General features: G+C 38.2%; 1 protein-coding gene across 1 annotated transcript; it reads left to right on the top strand.

The window, feature by feature from the left end:
- Positions 1–16,644, top strand: LOC129495010 (T-cell-specific guanine nucleotide triphosphate-binding protein 2-like). The gene is made up of 2 exons (XM_055302289.1): positions 1–174; positions 13,572–16,644. Exon 2 carries the CDS (start codon positions 13,592–13,594, stop codon positions 14,912–14,914), a length of 1,323 nt encoding a protein of 440 aa, XP_055158264.1. The 5' UTR covers positions 1–174; positions 13,572–13,591; the 3' UTR covers positions 14,915–16,644.
- The last annotated feature ends 10,329 nt before the right edge of the window (positions 16,645–26,973 follow it).

A 26,973-nucleotide genomic window follows, 5' to 3' on the forward strand; every position in this document is an offset into this window, starting at 1 on the left:
CAGCTTTTTAATCTGCAGAGGGACCATCGCACCACACAGGACCTGTTCCAGTGCAAGGCCAGTCTTCGCAGAGTTTTTCTGCCCTGGGCTGCAGGGAGCACTTCATCCAGGCTCTGCATTTCCTGGCCTGCCAGGGGACACATTCAGAGCTCAACTCCTTTTTTTCAGGAGCTGGTAAGCAATAAACCACTTTGGATTGAGTATAGGTCTAAAAATAGAATTACAGATCTGTAGGTCTAAGGTTGGGAGAGCCTGGATGCTCCATTTTGGGTGCTGTGGACTTAAAAGTCTGAGGCACAGAATGTCTAAGGAAATGTTTTTAAAGGAAGAGAAGGTGGGTGGCTTCAGCCAAGTAGAGCACTTAACTATTTGGGACATCTTCATAGGGCAGTTAACAAATTTTATTCCTGTGAGCTGCAGAAGGATCATGTGAATGTCAGGGGTGTCAGTGCATAGGGGCTTTCCCTAAGAGCTTCTGCCATCCAACATCCCCCATCTTGTACCAAAATACTTTTCCCTGGGGAGACAATGCATATGATCTGTTAAAAAATAAAATTCAAATCAATAAATTTTAAACAATGATTGGCTTTATTAAATGATTCACAAATTAGGCAGCATCTTATCTAGCAAATACAAAGGATTCCACTGAGCTGTAAGAGAGGAAATATTTATAAAGGAAGAGAAGACGGGAAAAAGAAAAATTATTAGCAAAGAATCCATTGTTTTAGTCAGAATTGCTCTCCTAAGTTTAAGGGCAACGGTCTATTAGCAAATTCCCTAGTGCTAACCTAGGTTCACTGGTTAAAATATGCATTGCTGGGGGAGTGAATCTATAGTTAGGTCAAGTATTAGATTTTGGTTTATTAAGTCAAGGCCTTAACTTAAGTGGCTCCTATGGCCCTGTCACCCTGTGACCCTGTGCTACTTCATTTTCACAGTTCCCCTATTTTGATCAGACTCTGCTTAACTTAGATGGGTGATCAAAATGTAAGGCATTGGTGCCACTTTCACCTACTGTTTAGTGTTGCAGCTTTTGTTGATCCTTTGCGTGGTATTCACATGTCATGATGTTTTTGCTTAATTTCTGTAGTATTCACAGATGATAACTTCAGGTTCACAATTTTGGGATCTGCTATCCTCTGCCTAATTTTTCTGGTGTTTCAGTCTCAGGAAGATTACTTGTTTTGAAGTTTGATATTAGTGAACATGCATTAAAAATTTTTAAGAGCATACAGTATACCAGGCAAATTATTATTATTTTTATAAACAGGATAATTTTCAATGGTTGGAGTGCACATTGAAGCCATGGTACCCAAGACCCAAGCACTCAAAATCAAATAAGTCAAAGAAAGACCCCATTGAAGAAGTCATCTTTTTAAGCCAAGTGGCTTATCTTATGTAGTTGTGTTTCAACTTCCCCAGATGTATTAATCTGGATGCACCTGGAGGTGTTGGTCACAGTATAGACAACTCTTGCTAGGCTAAAAGATAATCAGGGGATATCTTATTGTCAAGAGAATCTTTGGCCAGAGAGTCTAAGGATCTTTGTGGGGCAGCTCCTGCCTTAACAATGCATTCTGCAATATCTTTAGGAATTAAGGGAAGTTTCTGGATCAAATTATTGTGTAAATTTACTGTTAACTAGAGAAGCCTGGCTCCGCCAAAGGAAACAAATCCTATGTCATGAATATCTCCTGATTGGCCTTTTTTAACTCAATGATATAAATCCAGGGGAGTCAACCAATGAGATGTCTTTATTTGCTTGAAAAAAATTATGAACATAATTAAATTTTCTTTTAGCTTAAAGTAAAAGGTTGTTTTAAATTCTGGAGTTTACTCCCCCTTCTGAGCAATGGGCTGGGACATATAGCTAAGGGTATTATTTTTCTAGGACTCTGCCAGAGTAAAGGAGAGAAAAAGATGGAAAAAGAGTTTCACTTTTTTGTTAGTCTGAAGACTTGATCTATTGTCTTGGATGAAAGCAGTCAACCTCAATCAATGTCAGCTACTTATCTTCCTATTCAATTGATTTAGAGATTTCTAGTATCTGTACAACAGGTGTAAGATAAAGCCTTCCTTAGCAATGAAATATGTACTCAAGATTCAACACCTTCTAGTTTTCTAGGAATGTCAGTGGTTGGGAGCACTTGGTACAATTCCTTTCAATGGAGTTCAAAATGACAATTCCAGAATACCCAGTCACCATGCTCTAGACTATGGCCAACAGGACCCTTTGAATTGGGATCTGGGAGACATCTTTAAGCTGCTGATAATAGGCTTAATGGTAAAACATGAGAGACTTTGCCATAGTTGGTCATACTAGCATGATACAAGGGATCAGCAGAAAGTTGTATACCAATAGACATTGGTTTGCCAGTGATTATGTTGTGTGAGGTGAGTTTACATATCTGAAGGGGGTACTGCAAACAGCAAGTCCAAAGGCAACACTTTAGGGCAAGGAAGTATAGTTTAAAGTTTTTAAGTATAAGGATCCAGTTATTTCTTTTAATCTTGCCTGATAGATTGAGGGTGATAAGGCCAGTGATGATTCTAAGAAGTTTGCAAGGTTGTTAAAGCTGGTATGATTTGTCCAATGAAATGACTGCCTCAATCACTGAAGATTGTAGAAGCGAAATTGCAAGTGGGAAACACATTTTCTAACAGATTCCGTGTCACTGTGAGGTCATCAGCCTTCCAGCAGGAGAAATCTTCAACATATGTGAAAAACATACATACAACATCAAGAATATATAAAAACAATCCTCAAGTGCTCAAGGTCCAGAGAGAATAGGTGTGAGGCCTCTGATGGCAAAGCATTTTCTTCTGATTCAGAAGCAGAGGGTTGCCATGTTACTTTAGCATCAGAATGGCAAACATCTCACAATGAAGAGACATTTTTGCAGCAGCAGAATGGATTTTGTCCACATGTGCCACAATCTTTATAGATTCTTTTGCTAGCTGCCTTTGCATGAGAGTCAACTGGGGCATTTCCTGATACTCTGGGGTAGTCTTTTTTTGTGGCCTCAGTTTTGATGATAGCAATTTCAGAAGGTAAAAGAATAATTACAAGTGGTATCATTAGACTAGGACATATTAAATTTCCAGTAATTTCACATGTGTTTTGTTTTCTAGGAGTATAATCTAAACAGTAAGGGAACTTTTACAATATTTTTTAATATTTTATTTATTTATTCACAAGAAACACAGAGAAAGAGGCAGAGACACAGGCAGAGGGAGAAGCAAGCTCCATGAAGGGAGCCCAACGCGGGACTCAACCCCAAGGACTCCAGGATCACGCCCTGGGCTGAAGGCAGGCACTAAACCCCTGAGCCACCCAGGGATCCCCGAAACTTTTACAATCTATTACCAAAACTAGATCAAATTTAAAAACAAAGACTTTGTCCTCTCAACAGATAGAAAACCAAATTCTAATTTTGCACCAGCTTACTTTTGTATTAGAACATATTCTTTCCACAAATTCAACTCCAATAAACAGAAATAAAAAAAAGAACATATTCTTTCCAATGTGAGCCATTCCTGATTGTGAAAAAAATTCCTTTCCTAAGATTTCTTTTTTACAGTCTTTCTACAACTTGTTCTTCCTTTTTTTCTTTCCAAAAGCACATGTTCTATTTTTCTTCATTCCGGGATGTTTCCTTTTTAAATTTTTAGTTGCTTTAACCACAAACATTAACTAGAGTTCTTAACCCTTAGAAACTTTAATTTCTAGGGAAAGTAAGTAGTAAGCACTGGTTAATCGTGTTATACCAGTATTCTTTAGATTGCAAATTCATAAATACATTTCATCATTTCTGGTAACATGAGCTTTTTTATACTACAATCTTTTGATACAAATGCCAAAAAAGTTATTAGTAGACCTACATTTATCTCTAATTTTCCTGTAATAGAGAACCCAAAATTAGAGAAACGAATGTTTAGTAATTAATGTTTTGTTATTTTATTTCACCTGGAAATGACCTAGATATTTAATGAATTTAACTTAAACTGTTACCTAATCTAACTCAGTGATTATCTTTTTGATAATCAAAAGATTTGGGGAAAGGGGGGAAAAGGGAGAGAGAAACTAACCATAGAGACTATTGGCTATAGAGAACAAACTGAGGGTTGATAGAGGGAAATGAGTCGGGGGTGGGCTAAATGGGTGATGGATGTGAAGAAGAGAACTTCAATTTTTTTATGTAGGCTTAATGCCCAGAATGGGGCCCAGTATGGGGCTTGAACTCATGACACTGTTGATCAAGACCTGAGTTGATATTAGGAGTCAGATGCTTAATCTACTGCGCCATCCTAGAGCTCCAAGGAAGGCACTTCTTATCATGATTAATGAGTGTTATATGTAAGACATGAATCATCAGTTTCTACTCCTGTTTTTTAATTTGTCTCTCTCATTTTTTTCTTTTCTCCATTTGCTCATTTGTTTTACTTCTTATATTCCACATATGAATGAAATCATATGTTGTTGTTGTTTTTTTTACTGATTGGCTTATATGACTTAGCATTATACTGTCTTGCCCCATCATGTCTTTGCAAAAGGGAATATCTCATTAAGTTCATGGTTGAATAATATTCCATTGAGTAGATAGATATAGATATAGATGATATAGATTTAGATAGATATAGATACAGATATAGATATAGATATAGAATCTTTTTAATCCATCTCTAGATGGATACTTGGGGAGCTTCCATAATTTGGCTTTTGTAAGTAATGCTGCAATAAACACAGGGGTGCATGTATTCCTTTGAAATAGTATTTTTTTTATTTGTTGAGTAAATAGCCACTAGTGTCATAGTTGGATGGTAATACAGTTCTATTTTTAACTTTTTGGGAATCTTCCATACTGTTTTCTACAGTGGCTGCACAAGTTTGCATTCCCACCAACAGTACACCAGGAGTCTTTTTCCTATACATCCTCTCCAACACTTTTGTTCCTTGTGTTTTTAATTTTAGCCATTCTGAAATATCCGTGAGATGATATCTTATTGTGGTTTTAATTTACATTTCCTGATGATAAGTGATGATGAGGATTTTTTTATGTGTCTGTTGGTCATCTGGATGTTTTTAGAGAAATGACTGTACATGTCTTCTGCCTATATTTTAGTTGGATTTTTAGGGGGGTTTTGTGTTTTTTAAGATTTGTTTATTTATTTTGAGGGAAGGAGGGGCAGACAGAGAGAATCTTTTAAGCAGACTCCCCACTCAGCACAGAGCCTGACATGAGGCTTGATTTCACAACCCATGAAATCATAACCTGAGCAGAAACCAAGAGTTGGATATTCAACTGACTGAGTCACTCAGGTACCCTTGTTTTTAGTTTTAAGCTATATCAGTTACTTATGTATTTTGGATATTTGCTCTTTATTACATATGTCATTTGTATCTGATCTCATTCGGTAGATTGTCTTTTAATTTTGTTGATAGTTTACTGTGCATAAGCTTTTCATTTTGATGTGCTTCCAAAAGTTTATTTTTGCTTTTGTTTCCCTTGCTTCAGGAGACCTATCTAGAAAAATGTTGTTATGACCAATGTCAGAGATATTACTGCCTGGATTCTCTTTTAGGATTTTTATGGTTTCAGGTTTCACATTTAGGTCTTTCATCCATTTTGAGTATATTTTTTTGTGTACAGTGTAAAACAGTGGTCCAGTTTCATTTCTTGGCATGAAGTTGTCCAGTTTTCCCAACACCATTTGTTGAAGAGACTGTCTCTTGCCCATTGTATATTCTTTTCTTCTTTGTTGACTATTACTTGACCATATAATTGTGAGTTTATTTCTGGGTTTTTTATACTGTTCCATTCATCTCTGTGTCTATTTTTATGCCAATACCATACAGTTTTGATTACTACAGGTTTGTAATATAGCTTCAAGTCTGGGATTGTGATACCTCCAGTTGTTTTCCTTTCTCAAGAATGCTTTGGCAATTTTGTCTTTTGTGTTTCCATACAAATTTTATATTATTCATTCCCTTTCTGTGAAAAATGCTTTTGACATGTTTATAAAGCTTGTATTGAATCTGTAGATTTCTTTGGATAGTAGAGACATTTTAAACAATATTTGTTCTAACCCATCAATATGCAGTGTCTTTCCATTTCTTTCCATTGCCTTGAATTTCTTTTATCATTATTTTATGGTTTTCAGAGTACAGCTCTTTCACCTCTTTAGTTGTTTATCCCTAGATATTTTATTGTTTTTGCTGCAATTAATGTTTGTTTTCCTAATTTCCCTTTATGCTACTCATTAAAAGTGTAGTGTAATGCAACAGATTTCTGTACATTGGTTTTGTATTCTATAACTTTATTGAATTCATTTATCAGTTCTAAGATAACTGATCTTTTTGGTGGAATCTTTTGGGCTCTCAGTATATATTATCAGTTCATCTGTAAAGAGTGTAATTTATACTTATTTCTTACCAATTTGGATGCCTTTGATTTCTTTATGTTGTCTAATTGCTGTGGCTAGGACTTCCAGCACTATGTTGAATTAAAGTGATGAAAGTGAACATCCTTGTCTTCTTCCTGACCTTAGGGAAAATGCTCTCATTTTTTTTCTTCAAAGAGTATGTTCACCGAGGGCTTTTCATATATGGCTTTTTTTTCGGGGTGTGTTCCCTCTAGATCTCTTTTGTTGAGGTTTTTAAATCATAAATGGATATCATATTTTGTCAAATACTTTTTATGCATTTATTAAAATGATCACATGATTTTTATCTTTTCTTTATTGATGTGATATGTCACATTGATTGTTTTGTGACTATTGATCCAACTTTGCATCCTGGGAGTAAATCCCACTTGATCATTCTCCTAATCTATTTTTTAAAAACATTTTGTAACAGAGATAACATCAGCATATTTACTTGACTTCAGCTAAACACACGTAGAATAAAAATGTTACTTTTAATGCTTATAATTCTAAACATGTGTTTATTTTATTTAAATATTTTATTTATTTATTTGAGAGAGAGAAAGAGATAGATGAGTGAGGGCAGGGTCAGAGGGAGAGGGATAAAGCAGACTCCCCACTGAGCAGGGAGCTTGATATGGGGCTTGATTGCATGATCTGAGCTGAAGGAAGATGCTTAAACTACTGAGCCATGCAGATGCCCAACACATGTTTATTTTAATTAAATCAACAGCCTTAAATTAGCTTTAATACTGAATATTTTTCCAAATCACATGAACTTGAAAAATGTTGAGGTTAATTCCCTTCTTTCTGAGAGTTTTAAAATGCTCAATCCTTAGAAGTTCTTGCTTTCAATGCAACTAATTAGAGATCTTTTACAACAAAATTTTCCAGAGGTAGAAATATCACACACACAGACAAAAATATATCACATATTATATATATATATATATATATATATATATATATATATATATACACACACACACACTAACACAGAAAGACCTTATGGTTACCAATATTTGTGGAGAAAGTTTTTAATCTTCAAATTAAACATAAGGACTCTGTGCCAGAGTTTAGGCACAACATGCATCATTTGGCAGTTTGTGTTATAAAGCACAGCTTTCCCTTTTTCCTTGCCTATGTTCCACTGATTGTATGTTTATATTTCAAAGACATGATAAGATGTATAGCTTTAGGGGGCAGAGAAAGAATGCGGCCTCCTTTATGAAAGATTTAGGTTTCCTAAGACCAATAATTCATAAACCCTTTGAGATGAACAGGGGAAGTTTGGGGGCTGGAAAAGGAATAGGTGAACTTTGACCTGTCTCTGGAGTTGACTTTTATGTTTTCTGTAAAGGCAGGTCAGACAAAGGATAACTTAGAATGAGTATTCATATAAAGGAGGATAGTGGAAAGCTGTAAAAATTACATCAGTTTTATAGTCTTTTATATTGGATACTTTTGTTGTACATTTATATTTCTCTCTCTTTTTTTTACCAGCTTTTTGCAATGACACATCCAATGGAGCTATTTTGGAATTTTGAAGCCTTTGCTTTTAAGTGTACTTCTTTTTAAAAATTTTTATTTTTTAATTTAAATTCAATTAATTAACTTATACTGTATTATTGATTTCAGAGGTAGAGGTCAGTGATTCATCAGTCTTCTATAATACTCAGTGCTCATTACCTTACATGCCCTCCTTAATGCCCATCACCAAGTTACCCCATCCCCTCACCTACCTCCCCTCCAGCAACCCTCAATTGGTTTCCCATGATTAAGAGTCTCTTATGGTTTCTCTCCCTCTCTGATTTCATTTTGTTTTATTTTTTCCTCACTTCCTCTATGATCCTATTTTGTTTATTAAACTCCACATATGATGAGATAATATAATTGTCTCTCTCTGCTTGACTTATTTTGCTTAGCATAATAGCCTCTAGTTCCATCAACATCATTGCAAATGGCAAGATTTCATTTTTTTGATGACTGAGTAGTATTCCATTGTATATATGTACCACATCTTCTTTATCCATTCATCTGTCGATGGACATCTGGGCTCTTTCCACAGTTTGACTCTTGTGGACATTGCTGCTAGAAGCACTGGGATGTAGGTGCCCCTTCAGATCACTACATTTGTATCTTTGAGGTAAATACCCAGTAATGCAATTGCTGAGTCATAGGGTAGCTCTATTTTCAACTCTTTGCAGAATCTGAATACTGTTAAAGATAGTTAAATACCTAATTGGAATGTTCCTCATAATGGCCATTGTAATTCTAGGTTGTAATTCTCCTGAGTGCTGAAACAGTTTGGTAGGACCCTAGCCATAATTGGTATTTACACATATCTGTCCAATCATGTCTAGTTACAAATAGGGGAGAATTCACGCATTTTTATCTGACCTTATTTTGTGGTTCCCAACCTGAAAGTTATTAAGCCAGGTTATTTGGGAAACAAAATAGACTTGTAGATTTTTACAGCTTTGAGAACCATATTTTATTTAAGCTTTTATTTAAATTCCAGCTGGTTAAAATACAGTATAATTTTAGTTTCAAATATAGAATTTAGTGATTCAACACTTACATACAATGCCTGGTGTTCATCACAAGTGTCTCCCTTAATACCCATCACCTATTTAATTCATCGTCCTACCCACTTCCCCTCTGGTCATCATTAGTTTGTTCTCTATAGTTAAGGGTCTGTTTCTTAGTTTGCCTCTCATTTTTTATCCCTATGATCATTTGTTTTATTTCTTTAAAAACACATGTAAGTGAAATCCTATGGTAATTGTCTTTTTCAGATTGACTTATATTGTTTAGCATAATACTCTCTAGCTCCATCCATACCATTGCAAATGGCAAGATTTCATTCTCTTTATGGCTAAGTAATATACTATTGTGTGTGTATGTGTATGTGTATGTGTATGTGTGTGTGTATCTCAATATCAATCACATATTCTTTTTCTATTCATCAGTCAATGGACATCTGGGCTCTTCCCATAACTTGGCTATTGTATATAAGGTTGCTATGAACATCAAGGTGCAGTATTTTTGTATGCTTTGAGTAATTACCTATTAGTGCAATTGCTGGATCATAGGATAGTTCTATTTTTACCTTTTTGAGTACCCTTCATACTGTTTTCCAGAATGGCTGCCCCAGTCTGTATTCTCACCAAGAGGGTAAGAGGCATATTTTAGATATAAAATAAGCAACGTGCTAGGGGGTAGAGCACTTTACTCTGGATTTTAAGGATCTCATTTACTTATTTGTCTATTAATGTATCCATTTGTTTATTTACTATTTTTCTTTTTCACCTTTACCTCATGTACATATTAACAGAAACCCACAGTAATGAGGTAATGGAACTGTGGACAGCAGCAGTTGCAAAAGAACTAGGGACTGGGGCAAAGATTGAACCAGCAGATCTTGAAGAATGGGGATGGCACCTGATTCCACACACATGGAGAACTGTCGCTGCCACCAACAGTTCCCACCTTGGAATCTGACTTCTGAATCAAGGGCTAGGTTTAGAAGTTACTTTGGACTGTTTTATAGAGTGCCCCCTACACATCACCACCAGTGTCCATCCTGGACAAAACCAGCAGGTTTGATTAATGAAGACTGCAGACAGGAAATGGGGAACAGCCTAAGACAGCAAAGAGCAGTAAATATAGACTGTGGACTGGAACTGGGGAAAGGATTCCAATGTGGACTTGTGGATTGAGCCAAGGGCTAAGGACTGGTGCTGTGTCACAGCCTCTGTGTCAGTGACAGAGTGATCCATTAACCCTGGGTTGGAAAGACAATTCAATTAGGAACTCTAATACAAAAAAAATAGCAGAACTCAAAGTAAGATTGACTTAAAATGGCCTTGGAAATGTTGAGAAAGATAGTGAACTCCATAGGATTCATAGGGTGCTATGTTTGTATTTTTTTTGTCCACAAAAAGAGACAGAAGTTAGCATAGAATCTAGACATTGCCATGAAATCTATTAAAAAATAAAAGCCAAGTGAATTCTTAAAGACCTAATTGACTTTATTAAATAATTTTTGAATTGTATAGTATCCCATCTAAGAAAATAAAAAGGAGCTCCATTGAGCTGTAGAAATGGAAAGGTTTTTAAGTGAAAAGAGAAAGCAGAAAAACAATTAATAACAAAGAACCCATTGTTTTAGGCAAGGTTGAACTCCTAAGGAGAGAGAAGGGGAACTTGTAGTACAGTTTTAGTGCTGATCAGGAATATGCCATGTTGACTGCTGAGAGATTACATCGCTGAGGGTTGAAACTGCTCTTAGATATTAAGTCTTGGTTTATTGAGTTGGGGCTTTAACTTAAGTGGCTCCATTATAGCCATGTGGTTTTCTTTTTTTTTTTTAATTTTTATTTATTTATGGTAGTCACACAGAGAGAGAGAGAGAGAGAGAGAGAGGCAGAGACACAGGCAGAGGGAGAAGCAGGCTCCATGCACCGGGAGCCTGATGTGGGATTCGATCCCGGGTCTCCAGGATCGCACCCTGGGCCAAAGGCAGGCGCCAAACCCCTGCGCTACCCAGGGATCCCAGCCATGTGGTTTTCTTTGTAACAAATCTCACCAAAGAAATATAAATCCCATGTGTCTCACACTGACTTTATTTTGAGTCCTAGTTTCACCTTTGCCAACCAAATTTTGTGCCCTCCCTTTGTTTCCTGAGATAGAGCTGTGCCCTTGGATGAGGGCCCTCACCTTGAATCCTAGCTCTGACCTTTGCCAGTGGTAGAACCTCATTATCTGTTTCTCAGTCTCATCATTTATTTTATTCTTAATTCATGGTGGAAATGATTATAGAAGATGAGAATGTATGGAGAAATGCACATCTATGGTTTATTCACATGGATTTCTCACATTCCCTCCCTTTTCTACCCAGTTGAAGAAGACACACTGCTAGAGATTAGAATACAAGCTCCCAAGGATAGCATTAAAAGTACTCTGCCACTGCTTCCCCTGCATTGCTGTTTCATTAGAAAATAGAACTTCACAGGCAACATCAGGTGAGGTATGGAACCTTAAAACTAGGGTATGGCTTTCTGTGTTAGAAATTTACTCAGCACACAGAATTTTGTTCTCCACATCTGCTTGCCATCTAACTTTGTCATTTGGTTCCCTCTTTGTTTGTTCCCTTCTTTAGGACCTATCTCTGGGACACCTGGGTGGCTCAGTGGTTGAGCATCTGCCTTTTCTCAGAAAAGATGCCTTATATCTTCATTAGGTGATAGAAAATTATAATAATTGCAAATGTGCTTTCTTTTATCTAGAAAATGTACTGGCTCAGGACATGATCTGGAGTTCCAGGATCGAGTCCCACATCAGGCTCCCTGCATGGAGCCTACTTCTCCCACTGCCTGTGTCTCTGCCTCTCTCTCTGTGTCTCTCATAAATAAATAAAACCTTAAAAAAAAAAGGACCTGACTCAGTCAGAGATTTCCCCAGCCTCTTGTGTATTTTCCCACATCCTCCAAGAATGCACAGGCATGAGCCTACAACTGATAGGGTTGAGATCTCACCTTGTTGGCTCCTCCTTGACACCAGGCTGTATATGCCACTTGCACACTCAGGCTTGCCCATTCTGCTTTGTGTGCTGTCTGCTCCCCAAAGTGGTGGTAGGGTGGTTTGCTCTCCAAACAGCACGATGTTGTCCCTGCACATGTCAGATGCTCAGGATTTCCACTCTTCTGTATGGCAAAATTATTCCTTCTGGGTAGTCAGGAGTGCTGGCACCATGATTCTTAGTTGCTTAATAGTTGCCCTTTGTACATCTGATAAGCTAGATTCCCACACTTCTCTTTTCTAAGGAGAATGTTTGCTTGTCCCATTGATATGTGGGCCAGTTCAGACCTTGTACACTTGCTCTGAATATTTCCTTCCAAAATATTTTTTTGCTATCCTCTCCTGAACTGCAGTCTGTGGATACCAGGAAGCACCTGGAGGATGTGTTTTATCCCTCAGTTTTGGTCTAAGGACATTTCTCCAGTCTGCATGGTACCCAGACATCAGCGCTGACTTGAGGTAACTTGTCTCCTGGTCTGAAAACTCTGCACCCAATCTCTGCAGGGGATAGTATACAAATATTTCATGTTACATTTAGTCCTGAGCATATGATTTCTTCTGGTGCCCCATCTCAAGGTACAAGTCTCCAGTGATCAGATTGGTCCAGGATTCCAGAACCAGCTCAGTCTGACTGACAGCAGAAAAGGTGACAGAGGGACCTCCTTTATCATGGATGATTTCTTACATCCCTTTCAGGGCCTGCTTCAGTCTTTACTAATACCATCTTTTACATCAATGACACTTATACATCAACAAATCCTCCAGTGGATTATCTCCCTACCTGATTTCTGTTCTCTATTATACACAGGCATGAAACAGGTGATGGGTGGGGTCTCAGGACAGTTGGGGTGGCTCATAGTAAGTCCCACATGGATAGTCCAACACAGGTTTTTAGAACATGGGAATCCATGACACCTACTGTTTCTACTCCAGGAAAAATTTTAAAAGGCCTTTCAACACCTTGTTTCATGAGCCAGTACATTTTCTAGATAAAAGAAAGCACATTTGCAATTATTATAATTTTCTATCACCTAATGAAGATATAAGGCATCTTTTCTGAGAAAGAAATAAGCCACTCATCCTTATTTAACTGCCTCATAAAGGAACCAAGATTTATGATACGATGATGTTAGAGGTTATCAGAAGTGCATATTCTGGAGGTTCTTAAATTACAGGCAGGAAGGGGTATGATGCTATCTTCTTAGATTTGCAAACATGAAGACATTATTTTCATAATGTTACAAATAAAAGAAAAACTAAGGCAAGATTAATAAAGAGTAATGTGGGAAGGAAAGTTTGAATAGAAGATTCAGTCTTTGAAATTAGTCTAGAAAAATGAAGAGGATCTTAAAGAAAAAGGGCTTTCCAAGATTAGGGAAGAGGCTGAGCAAGGGCAAACCTTGCATCCATATCAGAAGTCCACACAATGCCTGGACAGAAAGAGAAGGGCTCCTGGATACAATGTTGTGGCCAGGACTGATGTTATATCCATCCCTAATGGGACAGTCAAAGCCATTAATTGTAGTACTAACTCTTTTTCCTTCCTTCTTCTCTCCTCCACATAGTGCCTCCTACTGCTCCAGCCATGGGTCAGTCCTCTTCCACACCCTCTCATAAAACAGGTGGTGATTTGGCCTCCAGTTTTGGCAAGTTTTTTAAGGACTTTAAACTGGAAAGCAAAATCCTTTCTCAGAGGACCATCACTTCGATTGAAAAACACTTGAAGGAGGGGAACCTTCAGGAAGCAGTGTCTGATATTAATAAGGCACTGAAAGACATTGACAGTGCCCCTCTGAGCATTGCTGTGACTGGGGAGTCTGGGGCAGGGAAGTCCAGTTTCATCAATGCCCTGCGGGGAGTAGGGCATGATGAAGAAGGGGCTGCCCCCATTGGGGTAGTGGAGACAACTTTTGACAGAACCGAATACAAACACAGAAAGTTTCCCAATGTGACATTATGGGACCTGCCAGGTGTAGGGACCACTACATTTCACCCACAAGAGTATTTGGAGAAAATGAAATTTCGTGAGTATGATTTCTTTATTATCATCTCTTCCACACGCTTCACAATCAATGATGCACAACTGGCTACAGCAATTCGAAAAATGAAGAAGAATTTCTACTTTGTCCGATCTAAAGTGGATAGTGATTTATATAATCTAAAAAGAATTAAACCCAGTGATTTCAATAAGGATGAAATCCTGCAAAAGATCCGCAATGACTGTATAACTCAGTTGCAGAATGTCAAAGTGTGTGACCCTCAGGTCTTCTTAGTCTCCAGCCTTGATTTGTCTAGCTATGATTTCCAAAGCCTAGAGACCACCCTTCTGAAGGAGCTCCCAGCCCACAAGCGCCACATCTTCATGCAATATCTACCGAATATTACTGAGTCTGCCATTGACCGGAAGAGGGATTCCCTGAGACAAAAGGTCTGGCTGGAGGCTGTAAAGGCTGGAGCATCGGCCACTATCCCTTTCATGGGCTTGATCAGTGATAACGATGTGGAGAAGCTGGAGGAGACTTTACACCTCTACAGGTCTTACTTTGGGTTGGATGATGCATCCCTGGAAACCATAGCCAAGGACTTGAATGTGTCAGTGGAGAAACTCAAGGCAAACCTTATGTCTCCCCGTTTGCTATCAGTTGAGAAGGAGGATGAGTCGTTAGGGGAAAAACTACTGAGATATGTGGAAAAATTCTGTTCTGTTAGTGGAGGACTAATTGCCACTGGTGTTTACTTTAGGAAGATTTTCTACTTGCAAAATTATTTCCTTGAGGCTGTGGTGAGTGATGCAAAAGTTCTCCTTAATAAAGAAGAGATTTTTAAGGAATCTGTAGGGTCTGGGCAAGATAATCTGCTTCAGGATGTTGGGATTGAAAATAGGAAAAGTGATGCAACCAGCTCCTGAATTATTCTCAGTGCTGGCACTGGTGCCTGGAAAGTTGATTTAGGGCTTCCCTGAAGCAATCCTGACCCACTGCCTTCAAGATGTATCACAAATATTTCTGTAATTCACTCTAGAACAAACCATGATCTTAATGACTGTTTTTTTGACAGTGAGAGTAATCAACTCTACTGAATCCTTTCACATGATCCTTCCTGGGAAAATGAAGGACAGGAATCTGGAGTTTTCTGACCAGTGGAGGGAATAACACTTTGTGTAATGGTTACTACACACCCATATTGACAGAGAAGTAAAAGATGGCTGTTCATACAGTAGATACTCAAAACAGATTTTTAAATAAATGCATAGATACATAGTCTGGTTTGCATTCCTGTCATTTTGTTATGAATGCATAAATTCTGATCATTAATAGATCATCAAGTAATGTTGAATTACCTCCTTGACCTTTCCGGGATTATCATCTACCAAAAAACATAAAAGATAGCTGAAGACATGTCGCGGGAAATGAAAAAGAAACATTAGCTAAGGAAAAATTTTATTTGAAGTACACTGTGAGAAGGACAAGTGTATAACATGGGAATATAATCCAAGGTTTGCATCTCCAGGTCTAGACACTCCTTGGTTGCTAGCAGCATATTTTGTGCCTGAATTTGAGAGGTTAGGGAATGAGAGATAAGAGGATTTTGATAAATCTAAGTGGAAATTTAAAAAGCTGGGAGGAAGAACAAAAATGTCAGAAAAAATTTTAAAAGATACATCCTTAAAATTATTAATTGCAGCACTTTTGAAATTGTAAAACTCAAAATTAAATATTCTTCAATAGGATGTTACAACCACAAAATAGATGACTTGACAACTATACAAAGGAGTGAGTAATATCCTACATATTGCTATGCTCTCAGCTCCAGGATATACTGTTTGTTGTTCAATCCAAAAAATTAGATGGAGAATTATGTATGTGCATAGTATGTTACTAATATAAAAGATGAATATATATTTGCATTTATTCTTCAATTGAACATGAGACTTCTGTAATAAAATTCTGTAATAATTCTATATCTGTAATAAAATTCTATTATCTATAGTGGAAGGGATGGTACCACACAGAGAGGCAGTGTAATGGCTGAATTTTAGTCAATGCAATTTATTTTACATTGGAACATGCAAATGTTTTACAAAGCTACATAAGTGTGTAATTAAGCAAAAAGACCCAACATTTATAGAAATACAAAACAAATGAATTTAAACTTTGTTGATATGACAAAAACAAGTTATTTCAAGACTTTATTTACTTTTAATTTTTAATTCCAATATGATTAGCATATAGTGCTATATTAGTTTCAGATGTACAATATAATGTTTTAACACTTCTAACCATTACTTGATGCTCATCATGATAAGTGTATTCTTTGATCCCCATCACTCATCCCCTCACCCACCTTACCTCTGATAACCACCAATTTGTTCTCTATAGTTCAGAGTTTATTCTTTTTTCCCTATGATCTGTTTTTGTTCCTTAAATTCCACTTAGGAGTGAAATCCTGTGGTGTTTCTCTTTCTGTGACTGACTTATGTCACTAAGTATTGTACTCTCTACCCCCATCCATGTCATTGCAAATGGTAAGGTTTTATTCTTTTTGTGGCTGAATAATATTCCATTTCGTCTGTCTACCACATATTCTTTATCCAATCATCTCTGGATGGATACCTGACTTGCTTCCATATCTTGGCTACTGTAAATAATGATGCAATAAATGTTAGTGTGCATTTTTCATTTTGAATTAGTGTTTTCATTTTCTTTGGGTAAATACCCATTAGTGGAGTTATAGGACTATATAGTAATTCTCTGTATAATTTTTGAGGGAACAACCATACTGTTTTTCACAGTGACTTCAACAGTTTGCATTCCTACCAACAGTGTGCAGGGGTTCCTTTTCTTTAAATCCTCACCATACTTTTGCATTTTGTGTTTTTTATTTTAGCTGTTCTGAAAGGTATGAGGTGACAACTCATTGTGGTTTTGATTTACATTTCTTGACAGTTCATGCTATTGAGCATCTTTTCACGTGTCTGTTGGCCATCTGGATGTCTTCCTTGAAGACATGACTGTTCATGTCTTCTGCTCATTTTTTAATCAGATTATTTGGGTTTATTTTCTGCTCAGTTGTATCACCTCATTATACATTTGGATATTAACCCCTCATTGGATATATCATTACCAAATATCTTCTGTTTAGTAGACTTTTTGTTTTATTGATGATTTTCTTCACTTTACAAATATTTTTATTTTGATGTGGTCCCAATAGGTTTTTGTTTTGTTGTGTTTGTTCGTTTGTTTTTTGCTTTTGTTCCTTTGCCTTAGGAGACATTTCTAGAAAAATGTTGCAATGGCTGATGTGAGAGACATTACTGATTATGCTCTCTTTTAAGATTTTTATGATTTCAGGTCTCACATTTAGGTCTTTAACCCAATTTGACTTTACTTTTGTGCGTGGTGTAAGAAAGTGGTCCAGTTTCATTCTTTTGCTTGTTGCTGTCCAGTTTTCCTAACACCATTTGTTGAAGATACTTTTTCCCTTTACCTAGATTAATTGAGCATATACTTGTGAGTTTATTTCTGGGCTCTCTATTCTGTTCCATTGATCCTGTGTTTATTTTTCTGTCAGAACCAAATTGTTGGAGGAGGGGCAAGATGGCGGAAGAGTAGGGTCCCCAAATCACCTGTCCCCAACAAATTACCTAGATAACCTTCAAATCATCCTGAAAATCTATGAATTCGGCCTGAGATTTAAAGAGAGAACAGCTGGAATGCTGAGGTGAGAAGAGTTCGCGCTTCTATCAAGGTAGGAAGACGGGGAAAAAGAAATAAAGAAACAAAAGGACTCCGAGGGGGAGGGGCCCCGCGAGGAGCCGGGCTGAGGCCGGGGCGAGTGTCCCCAGGACAGGAAAGCCCCGTCCCGGAGGAGCAGGAGCTGCACCAACCTCCCCGGGCGGGCGGAAAGGGGCTCGCAGGGAGTTAGAGCAGGACCCAGGAGAGCGGGGATGTCCTCGGGCTCCCGGGGACACTAATAGACACCTGCGAGCGCAGGGGAGTGCTCCGAGCTCCCTAAGGGCTGCAGCACGCACCGGAGGAGCAGCTCGGAGGGGCTCGGGAGCGGCTCCACGGAGGGGGCTGCGGGGCGGGAGCGCGAATCCAACAGCGCAGGCCCCGGAGCACAGGGCGCCGGGACACAGCCCAGGATCCGGCCTCCCCCCGGGACAGGCAGAGGCCGGGAAGGCCCAGGACAGCGAGGACGTTCCTGCCCCGAGCTGAGCAGATCAGCGGCCCAGCCACGGAGCCTCCAGGCCCTGCAGACAGAGAGCCCCGTAGTTCCTGCGGAGGCTGAATCCAGGCTTCCAGAGCTGCCATAGCAACTGCGGCTGTTCCTCCTGGGGCCTCACGGGGTAAACAACCCCGCTGAGCCCTGCAGCAGGCAGGGGCAGAGCAGCTCCCCCAAGTGCTAACACCTGAAAATCAGCACAGCAGGACCCTCCCCCAGAAGACCAGCTGGACGGACCAGTTCCAGGGGAAGTCAAGGGACTTAAAGTCTACAGATTCAGAAGATACTCCCCTGTGTGTTTTTTGTTTGTTTGTTTGTTTGTTTTTTCTTTTTTCTTTTCTTTTTGATTTCTGATTGCTTCTCCCACCCCCTTTTTTTTAACCTTTCTTTTTCTTTCTCTTTTTCTTCTCTTTTTTTCCTTTTTATTCATTTTCTTTTTTCTCTTTCTCTTTTCTTTCCTTCTCTCTCTTTCTCTCCTTTTCCCAATACAACTTGTTTTTGGCCACTCTGCACTGAGCAAAATGACTAGAAGGAAAACCTCACCTCAAAAGAAAGAATCAGAAACAGCCCTCTCTCCCACAGAGTTACAAAATCTGGATTACAATTCAATGTCAGAAAGTCAATTCAGAAGCACTATTATACAGCTACTGGTGGCTCTAGAAAAAAGCATTAAGGACTCACGAGACTTCATGACTGCAGAATTTAGATCCAATCAGGCAGAAATTAAAATCAATTGAATGAGATGCAATCCAAACTAGAAGTCCTAACGACGAGGGTTAACGAGGTGGAAGAACGAGTGAGTGACATAGAAGACAAGTTAATGGCAAAGAGGGAAACTGAGGAAAAAAGAGACAGACAATTAAAAGACCATGAAGACAGATTAAGGGAAATAAATGACAGCCTGAGGAAGAAAAACCTACGTTTAATTGGGGTTCCCGAGGGCGCCGAAAGGGCCAGAGGGCCAGAATATGTATTTGAACAAATCCTAGCTGAAAACTTTCCCAATCTGGGAAGGGAAACAGGCATTCAGATCCAGGAAATAGAGAGATCCCCCCCTAAAATCAATAAAAACCGTTCAACACCTCGACATCTAATAGTGAAGCTTGCAAATTCCAAAGATAAAGAGAAGATCCTTAAAGCAGCAAGAAACAAGAAGTCCCTGACTTTCATGGGGAGGAATATTAGGGTAACAGCAGACCTCTCCACAGAGACGTGGCAGGCCAGAAAGGGCTGGCAGGATAATTTCAGGTCCTAAATGAGAAGAACATGCAACCAAGAATACTTTATCCAGCAAGGCTCTCATTCAAAATGGAAGGAGAGATAGAGAGCTTCCAAGACAGGCAGGAACTGAAAGAATATGTGACCTCCAAACCAGCTCTGCAAGAAATTTTAAGGGGGACTCTTAAAATTCCCCTTTAAGAAGAAGTTCAGTGGAACAATCCACAAAAACAAGGACTAAATAGATATCATGATGACACTAAACTCATATCTGTCAATAGTAACTCTGAACATGAACGGGCTTAATGACCCCATCAAAAGGCGCAGGGTTTCAGACTGGATAAAAAAGCAGGACCCATCTATTTGCTGTCTACAAGAGACTCATTTTAGACAGAAGGACACGTACAACCTGAAAATAAAAGGTTGGAGAACCATTTACCATTCAAATGATTCTCAAAAGAAAGTAGGGGTAACCATCCTTATATCAGATAAACTAAAATTTACCCCGAAGACTGTAGTGAGAGACGAAGAGGGACACTATCTCATACTTAAAGGATCTATCCAGCAAGAGGACTTAACAATCCTCAATATATATGCCCTGAATGTGGGAGCTGCCAAATACTTAAACCAATTATTATCCAAAGTGAAGAAATATTTAGATAATAATACACTTATACTTGGTGACTTCAATCTAGCTCTTTCTACCCTCGATAGGTCTTCTAAGCACAACATCTCCAAAGAAACGAGAGCTTTAAATGATACACTGGACCAGATGGATTTCACAGATATCTACAGAACTTTACATCCAAACTCAACTGAATACACATTCTTCTCAAGTGCACATGGAACTTTCTCCAGAATAGACCACATACTGGGTCACAAATCGGGTCTGAACCGATACCAAAAGATTGGAATCGTCCCCTGCATATTCTCAGACCATAACGCCTTGAAATTAGAACTAAATCACAAGAAGAAGCTTGGAAGGACCTCAAACACGTGGAGGCTAAGGACCATCCAGCTAAAAGATGAAAGGGTCAACCAGGAAATTAAGGAAGAATTAAAAAGATTCATGGAAACTAATGAGAATGAAGATACAACTGTTCAAAATCTTTGGGATGCAGCAAAAGCAGTCCTGAGGGGGAAACACATCGCAATACAAGCATCCATTCAAAAACTGGAAAGAACTCAAATACAAAAGCTAACCTTACACATAAAGGAGCTAGAGAAAAAACAGCAAATGGACCCGACACCCAGCAGAAGAAGAGAGTTAATTAAAATTCAAGCAGAACTCAACGAAATTGAGACCAGAAGAACTGTGGAACAGATAAACAGAACCAGGAGTTGGTTCTTTGAAAGAATTAATAAGATAGATAAACCATTAGCCAACCTTATTAAAAAGAAGAGAGAGAAGACTCAAATTAATAAAATCATGAATGAGAAAGGAGGGATCACTACCAACACCAAGGAAATACAAACGATTTTAAAAACATATTATGAACAGCTCTACGCCAATAAATTAGGCAATCTAGAAGAAATGGACTCATTCCTGGAAAGCCACAAACTACCAAAACTGGAGCAGGAAGAAATAGAAAACCTGAACAGGCCAATAACCAGGGAGGAAATTGAAGCAGTCATCAAAAACCTCCCAAGACACAAGAGTCCAGGGCCAGATGGCTTCCCAGGGGAATTCTATCAAACGCTTAAAGAAGAAATCATACCTATTCTACTAAAGCTGTTTGGAAAGATAGAAAGGATGGAGTACTTCCAAATTCATTCTATGAGGCCAGCATCACCTTAATTCCAAAACCAGACAAAGACCCCACCAAAAAGGAGAATTACAGACCAATATCCCTGATGAACATGGATGCAAAAATTCTCAACAAGATACTAGCCAATAGGATCCAACAACACATTAAGAAAATTATTCACCATGACCAAGTAGGATTTATCCCCGGGACACAAGGCTGGTTCAACACTCGTAAAACAATCAATGTGATTCATCATATCAGCAAGAGAAAAACCAAGAACCATATGATCCTCTCATTAGATGCAGAGAAAGCATTTGACAAAATACAGCATCCATTCCTGATCAAAACTCTTCAGAGTGTAGGGATAGAGGGAACTTTCCTCGACATCTTAAAAGCCATCTACGAAAAGCCCACAGCAAATATCATTCTCAATGGGGAAGCACTGGGAGCCTTTCCCTAAGATCAGGAACAAGACAGGGATGTCCACTCTCACTACTGCTATTCAACATAGTATTGGAAGTCCTAGCCTCAGCAATCAGACAAGAAAAAGACATTAAAGGTATTCAAATTGGCAAAGAAGAAGTCAAACTCTCCCTCTTCGCCGATGACATGATACTCTACATAGAAAACCCAAAAGCCTCCACCCCAAGATTGCTAGAACTCATACAGCAATTTGGTAGCGTGGCAGGATACAAAAATCAATGCCCAGATCAATGGCATTTCTATACACTAACAATGAGACTGAAGAAAGAGAAATTAAGGAGTCAATCCCATTTACAATTGCACCCAAAAGCATAAGATACCTAGGAATAAACCTAACCAAAGAGGTAAAGGATCTATACCCTAAAAACTATAGAACACTTCTGAAAGAAATTGAGGAAGACACAAAGAGATGGAAAAATATTCCATGCTCATGGATTGGCAGAATTAATATTGTGAAAATGTCAATGTTACCCAGGGCAATTTACACGTTTAATGCAATCCCTATCAAAATACCATGGACTTCCTTCAGAGAGTTAGAACAAATTATTTTAAGATTTGTGTGGAATCAGAAAAGACCCCGAGTAGCCAGGGGAATTTTAAAAAAGAAAACCATATCTGGGGGCATCACAATGCCAGATTTCAGGTTGTACTACAAAGCTGTGGTCATCAAGACAGCATGGTAAAGGCACAAAAACAGACACATAGATCAATGGAACAGAATTGAGAACCCAGAAGTGGACCCTGAACTTTATGGTCAACTAATATTCGATAAAGGAGGAAAGACGATCCATTGGAAGAAAGTCAGTCTCTTCAATAAATGGTGCTGGGAAAATTGGACATCCACATGCAGAAGAATGAAACTAGACCACTCTCTTGCACCATACACAAAGATCAACTCAAAATGGATGAAAGATCTAAATGTGAGACAAGAGTCCATCAAAGTCCTAGAGGAGAACACAGGCAACACCCTTTTTGAACTTGGCCACAGTAACTTCTTGCAAGACACATCCACGAAAGCAAAAGAAACAAAAGCAAAAATGAACTATTGGGACTTCATCAAGATAAGAAGCTTTTGCACAGCAAAGGATACAGTCAACAAAACTCAAAGACAACCTACAGAATGGGAGAAGATATTTGTAAATAACATATCAGATAAAGGGCTAGTTTCCAAAATCTATAAAGAACTTATTAAACTCAACAGCAAAGAAACAAACAATCCAATCATGAAATGGGCAAAAGACATGAACAGAAATCTCACAGAGGAAGACATACACATGGCCAACATGCACATGAGAAAATGCTCTGCATCACTTGCCATCAGGGAAATACAAATCAAAACCACAATAGATACCACCTCACACCAGTGAGAATGGGGAAAATTAACAAGGCAGGAAACAACAAATGTTGGAGAGGATGCGGAGAAAAGGGAACACTCTTACGCTGTTGGTGGGAATGTGAACTGGTGCAGTCACTCTGGAAAACTGTGTGGAGGTTCCTCAAAGAGTTAAAAATAGACCTGCCCTACGACCCAGCAATTGCACTGTTGGGGATTTACCCCAAAGATTCAGATGCAGTGAAACGCCAGGACACCTGCACCCCGATGTTTCTAGCAGCCATGTCCACAATAGCCAAACTGTGGAAGGAGCCTCGGTGTCCATCGAAAGATGAATGGATAAAGAAGATGTGGTTTATGTATACAATGGAATATTACTCAGCCATTAGAAACGACAAATACCCACCATTTGCTTCAACGTGGATGGAACTGGAGGGTATTATGCTGAGTGAAGTAAGTCAATTGGAGAAGGACAAACAGTGTATGTTCTCATTCATTTGGGGAATATGAATAATAGTGAAAGGGAATATAAGGGAAGGGAGAAGAAATGTGTGGGAAATATCAGAAAGGGAGACAGAACATAAAGACTCCTAACTCTGGGAAACGAACTAGGGGTGATGGAAGGGGAGGAGGGTGGGGGGTGGGGGTGAATGGGTGACGGTCACTGAGGGAGACACTTGACGGGATGAGCACTGGGTGTTATTCTGTATGTTGGTAAATTGAACACCAATAAAAATTAATTCATTAAAAAAATAACCTAGACTTTAAAAAAAGGAACAGAAGAACAGATCAGTGAGTCAGAAGACAGAGTAATGAAGATCAAACATAAATAAATAAGTAGATAAATCGAATAAGAAGGAGGAGGAGGAGGAGGAGGAGGAGAAAAAGAAGACGAAGACGAAGAAGAAGAAGAAGAAGAAGAAGAGAAAAGGATAGAGGAGGAGGAAGAGGAAGAGGAGGAAAGAAGATGGATAAAAGGAAGAAGAAGAAATGAAAATAGGTCATGGAAATTCAGTGATATCACCAAGTGTAATGACATTCACACCTAGGAATCCTAGAAGGAGAAGAGAGACAAAAGAGGGTAGAAAATTTATCTTAAGAAGTAATAGCTGAAAACTTCTCATATCTGAGGGAGGAAACAGACATCTACGTCTAGGAGACCCAGCAAGCCCTCAACAAAATCAAACCAAGGCCATCCATATCAAGATACCTAAATAGTTAAAATGGGAGAAAATAATGATAAAAGGTGAATTTTAAAAGCAATAGGAGACAAGAAAGTAGTTGCATACAAGGGAATCCCCATAGAACATCAGTTGATTTTTTTATCAGAAACTTTGCAGAGCAGAAGAAAGTGGCATAATATTTTCAAAGTACTGAAAGAAAAAGAATGTGCAGCCAAGAATATTCTACTGAGTAAGGCTATTATTCAGAATAGAAGAGGAGATAGTTTCCCAGACAAAATAAACTTGTACGAGTTCATCAGCACCAAACCAGCATTATAAAAAAATGTCTAAAGGGAAATCTTTGAGTGGAAAGAAAAGGCCATAATCAGGGTTAAAAAAATTGGTAAAAAAAAGAAATTTCGCGGGTAAATGCAAACATAATAAATGTAGTGGACTAATCCCTTATAAAACCAATCTTGAGTTTATTTATTTTTATTTTTTAAGATTTTATTTATTTATTCATGAGAGACAGACAGAGAGAGAGAGAGGTGCATAGACACAGGCAGAGGGAGAAGCAGGCTCCATACAGGGAGCCCGATGTGGAACTCTATCCCAGGTCTCCAGGATCACACTCGAGGCTGCAGGCGGCGCTAAACCGCTGCGCCACCGGGGCTGCCCCCAATCTTGAGTTTAAAGCATGAAGAAGTATAATCAATTATATCTATAATATCATTCAAGGGAATCAAAATATAAGGATTTAAAGTATGACTCCATATATATGTAAAACAGTGGCAAGAGGAGTAATGAATGGGTTGAAACTTAAGTGACCAGCAACTTAATATAGGCTGCTAAATGTGGAACATTTTTATGCAACCGTAATGGTAACCACAAATCAAAAACCTGCAATAGGTGTGCAAAAAATAAGGGGAAAGAAATCCACACATATCAATAAGGAAAGCCATCAAGCTACAAGGGAAGATAGCAAGAGAAAAAAAGGAGAGAAATAAACTGGAAAAACAAGCAAAGACTATAAAGAAAATGATAATAAGTACATACCTACCAATAACTACTTTGGATGTAAGAGGACTAAATGCTCCAAACAAAGGACGTAAGTGACTGAATGGATAAGAAAGCAAAACCTATCTATATGCTACCTACAAGAGACCCATTTCATCAGACCTAACAATTCATGAAGATTGAATGCAAAAGAGATGGAGAAACATTTATCATGCAAATGGAAATGAGAAGAATACCCCTGTGGCAATACTTATATCAGACAAAATGACTTTAAATATAAGACTGTAGCAAAAGACAAAGAAGGACATACATAATATAAAGAAAACAATCCAACAAGAAGATATAACAATCGCACACCATTTGTATGCACCCAACATGACAGTACCCAGGTATATAAACCAGCTATTAACAGACATAAAGGAAATCAAAGGAATACAATAATAATAGAAGACTTGAACACCTTGCTGACATCAATGGGTAGATTATCCAAATAGACAACCAACAAGGAAACCATGGCTTTGAATGACACATTGGACCAGTTGGATGTAATGGATATATTCAGAAGGTTGCTTCCTCAAACAACAAAATACACATTCTTTTCAAGTTTACAGGGAGCATTCTCCTGCATAGATCACACGTTAGGCCATGAATAAATCTCAATACATTAAAAAACATTGAGGTCATAATATGCATCTCTTCTGACCAAAAAATTGTGAAACTAGAAATCAACTATGAGAGGACAATATAGAAAGAACATAAATACACGGAGGTTAAATAACAAGCTAATAAACAATGGATGGGTCAACTAAGAAATCAAAGAGGAAATTAAAAAATGTATGGAGAGAAATGAAAAGAAACACACAATGGCCAAAAATCTTTGGGATGAAGCAAGAGCTGTTCTAAGAGGGAAGATACAGCAATACAGGACTATGTCAAGAGCCAAAAAAACCCTCAAAGAAACAGCCTAAATTTACAAATAAAGGAGGTAGGAAAACAACAAATAAAACCCAACACTAGTACAAGGAAGGAAATGATAGAGGTTAGAGTGGAAATAAACAAAATAGAAACTAAAAAAAAAAAAAAAAAGAGTGTCTGGCTGGTTCAGTCAGTTAAGCATCTGTCTTTGGCTTGGGTCATGATCCCAGGGTCCTGAGATTGAGCCCCACATTGGGCTCCCTGCTCCATGGGGAGTCTTCTCTCTCTCTTAACATAAATAAATAAAATATTTTAAAAAAGAAACTAAAAACCTAGATGAATAAATAATAGAAAGGTAGATGAAACCAGGAGCTAGTTCTTTGAAAAGCTCAACAAAATTGACAAATGTTTAGCCAGACTCATCAGAGACAGAGAGAGAGACAAGAGGACTCAACTAATCAAAGTCAGAAATGAGAGCAGAGAAATAACAACTGATACCACAGAAATTTAAAGGGTTAAAGAGAATATTATGAACAATTACAGGCCAACAAATTGGATAACCTAGAAGAAATGGATAAATTCCTAGACATCCATAACCTTCCAAAACTGATTCAAGAGGAAATAGAAAATTTGAACAGACTGATACCTAACAACAAAATGGGATCAGTAATCAAAACCTTCCCAACAAAGTGCAGGACCAGATGGCTTCATAGGTGAATTGTATTAAACAGCTAAAGAAGAGTTAATAACCTATTCTTCTGAAACAATAAAAAAATAGAAGAGGAAAGAAAATTTCCAAATTTATTCTAAGAGGCCAGCATTACCCTGAGATCAAAAGCAGTTGAAAATAATTCTAAAAACTACA

This window comes from Nyctereutes procyonoides, unplaced genomic scaffold (genome assembly GCF_905146905.1).
Source record: "Nyctereutes procyonoides isolate TBG_1078 unplaced genomic scaffold, NYPRO_anot_genome, whole genome shotgun sequence".
Taxonomy (NCBI): Eukaryota; Metazoa; Chordata; class Mammalia; order Carnivora; family Canidae; genus Nyctereutes; species Nyctereutes procyonoides.

Excerpts from the sequence above, each read along its gene's own strand:
- LOC129495010 (XM_055302289.1), top strand. The coding sequence starts at position 13,592 with ATGGGTCAGTCCTCTTCCACACCCTCTCATAAAACAGGTGGTGATTTG.